This window comes from Parasteatoda tepidariorum, chromosome 4, assembly GCF_043381705.1.
Source record: "Parasteatoda tepidariorum isolate YZ-2023 chromosome 4, CAS_Ptep_4.0, whole genome shotgun sequence".
NCBI classification, from domain to species: Eukaryota; Metazoa; Arthropoda; class Arachnida; order Araneae; family Theridiidae; genus Parasteatoda; species Parasteatoda tepidariorum.
The window spans coordinates 11,220,086-11,227,399 of record NC_092207.1 but is presented as its reverse complement, the minus strand read 5'-3'; the positions used below and the strand labels follow the sequence as shown (position 1 = coordinate 11,227,399).

General features: G+C 27.3%; 1 protein-coding gene across 1 annotated transcript in view; it reads right to left on the bottom strand.

Moving 5' to 3' along the window:
• Nucleotides 1-1,266: 1,266 nt before the first annotated feature.
• Nucleotides 1,267-7,314, bottom strand: part of LOC107455909 (nucleolar protein 9) — a gene marked incomplete in the record, with an annotated part of 19,908 nt that continues 13,860 nt past the window's right edge. Inside the window, 3 exon segments of the mRNA XM_071179409.1 lie at nucleotides 1,267-1,547; nucleotides 3,690-3,833; nucleotides 5,041-5,214. Coding sequence (XP_071035510.1) covers nucleotides 1,305-1,547; nucleotides 3,690-3,833; nucleotides 5,041-5,214 — 561 coding nt within the window.

Below are 7,314 nucleotides of genomic sequence, written 5' to 3'. Positions count from 1 at the left end.
TAATTTATGTTGTTACTGTTTAATATTTTTATTACCTGCCCTGCAGTGCACAAAAAAGAGCTTAAGTAACTTAGCATTTTTAAAGTATTTGGAAAAATTTCATATTTTTATTTGATAAAACCTAATCAGTTTACATAGCAGTGGGGCCCCAATTTTTAATTTGCCCCAGGGCCCTTAGCTACCTAGCTACGCCACTGCCTTAAACATCATAGTCTTATTTGGAAGACATTTAAAAAATAAACCGATTTCATCAATATTGAAAACATCATTTTAACTGTATCCTTGAAGTAAATTTGGTAACGTTTAATTTAACGACTGTTCACATACTTCAAGAGGGACAGCTTTACCTTCTCCATGAAGAGTGCGAATGACAGTGTGTGTTGCAAAAGAAGGGGCTCGTAAGTTTTTTTCCCTTGCATTAAAAGATCCAAAAAAAAATCGAGTTAAAGGGAGTAAAATTCGAGTAATCGAGAATAATTAACATGAAATTGAAGATAAACGGGTCGGGACCTCATAAAAAAATCGAGTTATAGTAATATTCGAGTTATGGCGAATTGACTGTAATTTTATAGAAGAATATCATTAAAAATCTAATCACACAATTAAATTTTTCAGACAAGTTTCATAAATATTCACACTGAACTTTATAAATGATACATAATTGTATGGAACATGCTCGTTTTAATAATAAAGTTCGTGAATAATTTATATAGTTCAAAATAACGAATACAGTAGGGAACCGATTATCCGGAGCGATCGGGACCATCGCTATTCCAGATAACTGATTTTTCCGGTTTTCTGAATCGCTACAAAAAGCCGTTTTTTTATTGTTAAACCCAACTAAAAAAAAAATAAATAATAATAATTGGAAATAATAAGGAACAAGGCTAAATCTTTTTCTGTTAGTCTACTTCTGAAATAATTTTTTCCAAGGTTCATAATTGAAAACTCTTGTTCACGTATATANAAAAATAATAATAATAATTGGAAATAATCTTAAAAAGAAGAAAAAACGATGAAGTAATACATTAATAATTATTTCCAAAATGATGGTAAGGTCATCTTTAAAAAAAGAAAGAACATCTTTAAAAAAAGAAAGAAAAATCATAAAATCTTATGAGGAAAAAAACATTTAAAAAAAAAATGGCGGGAAAATGTATGGAATTTCGTTCTGGTTTTTTGGTTTTCTGATTTCCGAATAACGGGTTCTGTACTGTACTTAATATCCTACTTAAAACTGAAACTTAAGTAAAGCCAACAGACTGAAACTATAAACAATAAAATTTTATTCAATAAATTTTTTGCTATTTACATTTTTTGTTTAAAAACTTTGTTTGAAATTCTTTCCACTGTTCAATATTACGCTTGTATTGAAAAATTTTGAACTTGTTAAAAATGACATTTCCTGTTTTGTGAGATCTGAGCTTTTCTTCATTTTTAGCTAATTCACTTGCAATAAAACTCTTTTGTTTCAGAGAGAGAAGAACCCAGACTCTTGCCAAAGTTAGGTTTCCATTTTCATCACAGGATATGGTTGTGGCAACTGGCTGTTAACATAAATAAAAAACACATCAACACTAAAAGAAATATATGACTATTTTTGTTAGATCTAATGAAGTTAAATTTACCCAGGAACAATTGCTATTTAAATGCTGTTGTCTTCTAGCATTCAAATGTAATGAAAGTAAATATAGTACGAAATAACAATATTTTTATTATACAGTTAAATCTCGTTTTAGTAAAATCCTAAATAGCGATAATTTCGATGTGACAAAATTTTCCGAATCCCCAAACGACTCTCCATAGATACAATGAGTGAAAATTACTGATATTACGAAATTCATAATCCGATTTAACGAAGGTGAAAATCAGCAACAATTCTCATTTTCTCTCAGGATCAAAACAGTTTTTCATTCTTCAAAAGTACACAATGATCTCAGAATTCAAATATTTTTGCATCTTTAAAATAAAAAGTTGCAGATATGAAGGGGACATGACAAAAAAGATGAATCAGTAGGAAGGGACCACCTAGAAACCACAACCCATTCATGTTTTGAAGAAGTAAAAATGCATGTGGCTTTCCAAAAGAGTGATTTCCTTGTTGTTTAAAAATGTGCATAATTTGGAGAAGTTTGTAATTTTAACTTGTTCAAAATCATTTGTACAGAAAAAGTTACGGAGGACGTAATTACTGAAAAATAATTTATAGTAAATCCATTCTTCCCTTTAATTTAATTTTTTTAAATTTTTTTTTTGGAGCTTTTAAAACATTGATTTGATATTTTCTACTTGTAGAGTACAAATAGATCAAAACTGCAATTAAATGCAAAATTTATTTATTTTTTATGCGGAAAATTTAAATGTAACAAAATAATTTTGGTTTATGTTAAAATTTGTAATGTTGGTATAACGAATATTCGTTATTGAGTAGCAATTGCTTGGTTGGCTAGGAAATTGCTAAAACGGGATTCGGCTATATTGGGATAATAATTGAAAGTGTGTTCTCTACATTACATAGAAAACACCATGTCTTACAATAAATATTGAGTATACAATAAATGGGTATTAATTATTGACTGCAATATTATTGAGAATTAGTTTAACTACTTATTTTTTTACAATTAAGATCAAAATTAGCGAAGGCAATTTAAAAGAAATTTTTTTTCTCCTTACTTGGGCTATGAAAATATTGGCTAATACAAAAAACAATGTGTAATATACATTCGTAAAAATGGAAAATTTTGTTTTATGCTATGAAGTATTAATATTTTTTGATAAGACACTGTAGTAGTGAAATTCTAAAAATCTTAACACTAATGCAAAGTCTACAAGAAATATGTTAATATTAACTTTCACAATTCGTAAAAATTTTAATCGATTTGTGCGGAATAATTATTTATAGGCCTCAATGTGAACTTTATTTAACATGACTTAAAAAAAAAGAATCTAAAAAACAATTTATAATTTTTTTCTCTCAATTCTTGAATCATTCTAAAAAGGAAAAACAATAAAATGAAAGAAAAATAATTTTCTTTTATTTAAAAAATAATTTGATAATTGGTGTGTTTTGGGAATACAAAAAACAAGACACTTTTAAGATTGAAAATTATTCTGCAGCAATAGAGGCTATTTGACATAGTGTTTACTATGTATATTTCTTTTAGAGATCCACAGTGATTCAGGACAGAGTGATGGAGGTTGGAACCCCATCTGTTAGACTAGTGACAGCTGATTGGTACAAAATGTACTTCCAGCTGGAATTGACCACAAACCTGGAATAAAATATCAGTGGTAAATGGAACAAAATTAGAATCCCCTGGCTGGTCGAGCTAACTATACAAAGTTTTCCATCAAAAAAATCTTCCATGTTGGTAGCATGTCCCAGTATTTGATCCAGAAGTTTCCTTGTCTTCTTGGTTGAGTTCAAATTGCTAGGCTACAGAGTAAAATATTGATAGTCGTATGTCCAAAAAGCTGTTCAATGCCGATTGTAAAATTAAAACATTTTTTTATAGAAAATATTTATGAATATTTTAGTATTAAGCAATAATATGAAATTTTAAAAAAAAACTTACAAATTTCGCTATGTTAAAGTAAGTATAAATGAAATATAGTTTAAATATAAAACAAAAATATTTTTTTTTATAATTAAAAATTGACCACAAAGAATTGATTTTAGTAAGGTATACCTGTAAGCACTGGGCTAATTTGTCTTTGCTCTTTTCTCCAATGGTATCACTTTTGAAGAATGAAGTTATCACAAAACAGCCTTGTACATGACATGCTAAAGAAGCAAGAACTTGTGGTTTCACATCTAACAAGCTGTTCACCAGCTGCAAATAAATAAATCGCAATATTCTTAAAACATTGGATAAAATAAAGTACAACTTTTGCTTTAAAATTTGAAAATCATAAATCTCTAACTTCGATTCGATGAAATTTTCTCTACAACAATTTTTTTCAACCTTATGTAAAGTCTACTGAATGTATGACTTATTATTGCAGTGTTTACAAGGTATTAAAATAATAATATTGAACGGTTGCTGCTATAACGCGTGCCTGCATGATATACTTTATGTATTCGTCAGTTTTTTAAGGTTATACATTTATTAATTTTAAGATTTTTCAAACAGAATAATTAACTTTTTGAATCATATTATTTTTATTGAAATTTAATTTATTCATTCTTTTCATGTGAAATGTTAATCATATCTTGGATTTGGTTAATTTTTTTGGAGATAGCATTTATGGAAACACATTCTAGGTTTAAATTATAGTTCCTCTTCATGCAGTTTTTTAAATAATTTTACAATATTTATGCTCTTTATGTGAGTTTGATAGGGGTACTTCAATTATAGGTAAAATATTATATAACATCTCTGCAAAAGATGAGTGCATATTGCATAATTAAATTATATGATATGTATCTAACAGGGTTCTCACTCAATTTAAAAAAAAAAATTCCCTGACTTTTCCAGGTATACTAGGTAAATGTCAATGAAAATTGAGACCATATTTTCATTAGAAAACTTTGATTCTCTCACTTATAATGTGAAATATTAGATTTTCTGTGTAAGAAAATATTATTAAATAAGGAAGGGAACATTTCAGATTGACTAAAATGAGAAATTTGTACAACAATTAATTGTAATAGTAGTTAAAATAATTTAACTCAAATCTCAATAACTGTTACTGACAATTTTAAGACTGGTTATTTTCCAGGTATGATATAGGAATGTTACAGGTTTTTGCAAAAAAATGCAACATTCCCTGACTTTTGGAGTTAAAATAAAATTCCTTGGCAACTTCAGGTTTTCCTTGACTCGTGGGAAGCCTGATTTAATGAATTTATCGTAAAAATGTATTTCATAACGTCATTTCAAGCAATATTGTATATAACTAATGAATTTATTTCTCAAAATTGGTTCTTAACACCATTACCGGTAAAAGTGTACCTTTTAATAGTGTTACAACTACAGCATGCAAATAATTGACACTGACATATTTTGAGCAAAACAAATAAGTTTAAGGCTTTCTTACTTTTATAGGCTTCTGAAAAGTTAGAAGATTTTGAATAAGCAAAGATCCATGCAAACGTATGGTGAGTTTTGAAGTCTTAATGTATTCTGATTCCTCATATTTGTTGAGACCGAGAAGTAAAGGCACCAATTTTAATTGCTTTTCAGGTGGCTCATTACATTGTAAGCAAAGCATTATATTCTAAATAGAAAAACAAGAAGAAAGTTTTTTTTTAACTAAACTTTGCATGAAATTGTAATTAGAAAACATGTTCATTTTTAATGCAGGACAAATTAAAATAGCAAACAAGAAATGCAGTAATNCTGACTTTTGGAGTTAAAATAAAATTCCTTGGCAACTTCAGGTTTTCCTTGACTCGTGGGAAGCCTGATTTAATGAATTTATCGTAAAAATGTATTTCATAACGTCATTTCAAGCAATATTGTATATAACTAATGAATTTATTTCTCAAAATTGGTTCTTAACACCATTACTAGTAAAACTGTACCTTTTAATAGTGCTACAACTACAGCATGCAAATAATTGACACTGACATATTTTGAGCAAAACAAATAAGCTTAGGGCTTTCTTACTTTTATAGGCTTCTGAAAAGTTAGAAGATTTTGAATAAGCAAAGATCCATGCAAACGTATGGTGAGTTTTGAAGTCTTAATGTATTCAGATTCCTCATATTTGTTGAGACCGAGAAGTAAAGGCACCAATTTTAATTGCTTTTCAGGTGGCTCATTACATTGTAAGCAAAGCATTATATTCTAAACAGAAAAACAAGAAGAAAGTTTTTTAACTCAACTTTGCATGAAACTGTAATTAGAAAACATGTTCAATTTTAATGCAGGACAAATTAAAATAGCAAACAAGAAATGCAACAATAGTTTTGAAAAAAAAAAGTTGAATTTAAAAATATTGAGAAAACATGGAAAATAATAAAGATCAATAATAAGGGAAAAAGAAAAGATGTAATTACTGCATCAGCTCACACAATCATGTCCGCAAAAGGAGTGCTTTCTAATATTGTATCAATATAGCCAAAGCAAAATACATCAATACATGAGTGTGAAGAGCAGTAAAAAAAAAATTGAAACAAAATAGAACACATTAAGTAAAAAATATATCATGCAAAAAATAGAAAATAAAATTAAAAGAAAAAATAGAACAAAACAAAATCTATAAAGCAAGTAGTGAATTCAAATCTCTCTCTCTCTCTCTATATATATATATAAATAAACTAAAACATGTTATAATTATTGAAACCTCAATTGGACTAATTTCTTATCAAAAGTCAATTTAAAGACATAAAACTGTAAGTTGGTTTAATATTTTTTAACCAGAACTTTAAGAGTTTCAAAGCAACTAAACATTTGTTTTTTAAAAAAATAATAATTAGTGAGCAATTTATTAGTGAAACATTTTAAAATTCTGTACAGATTGAACAGTTAATTGAATAAAATTATACTAAATTAATGATGCAAAGGGCTCAAATTTTTAAAGCAATTAATCTTCATCAGATAAGATTTGATTTCATCTTCTAAAATTATTTAATAAGTATATAGCCCTTGATTAACCTTAAACGAAATTCATGATAGGATAATTTTATTCACAATTTTTTTTTCTTTATTCAAGAACCCTAAAATTTCTGTAACAACAAATTTAGAAAAATTTATAAAATCCTTTAATCATAGTAGTATAATTTTTGTGAAAGTTTCTGTAGTTCAACCAATCAATTTTTTAGAATTGATGGGAATAAGGGACAGAAAACAAACAGAATTTTGTGAATTTCCATAAAAGTTGCCTGCATGATAAATAATATAAACATAATATATCAGTTTCTCAATCTTGTCACAAAAATCAGGTAAGGTATTATAAAACTTATAGGAAAATGTCTTTTTTAAATGGGATGAATTGAAAGAACATGCTTGGAGCAATTTTTTAGATGAATTATTTTCTTGAAATATAGGAAATTAGCTTGATATGTTGCCCAAAGTTTATAATTAAATAATATAAATATACAAAATAAAACTAATTAAATAATATTATGCTTTACAAGAAAAATTTAAAAAAAAAAGTTCAAATTTCAGAGCTAAAAATCATCAGTGTACTTTAATCTTAAAATTTCAAGGTTCTAAATCTTCTTATAACACTGATTCAATGAAACTATGGCAAAAATTAGTAAACTATATTTTGGCAAAAATTAGTAAAAATATTGATTAAACCTTTGTATGACTATTTCATAAACAACATAAAATTATAAAACAAAAAATATTACCCCCCCCCCCC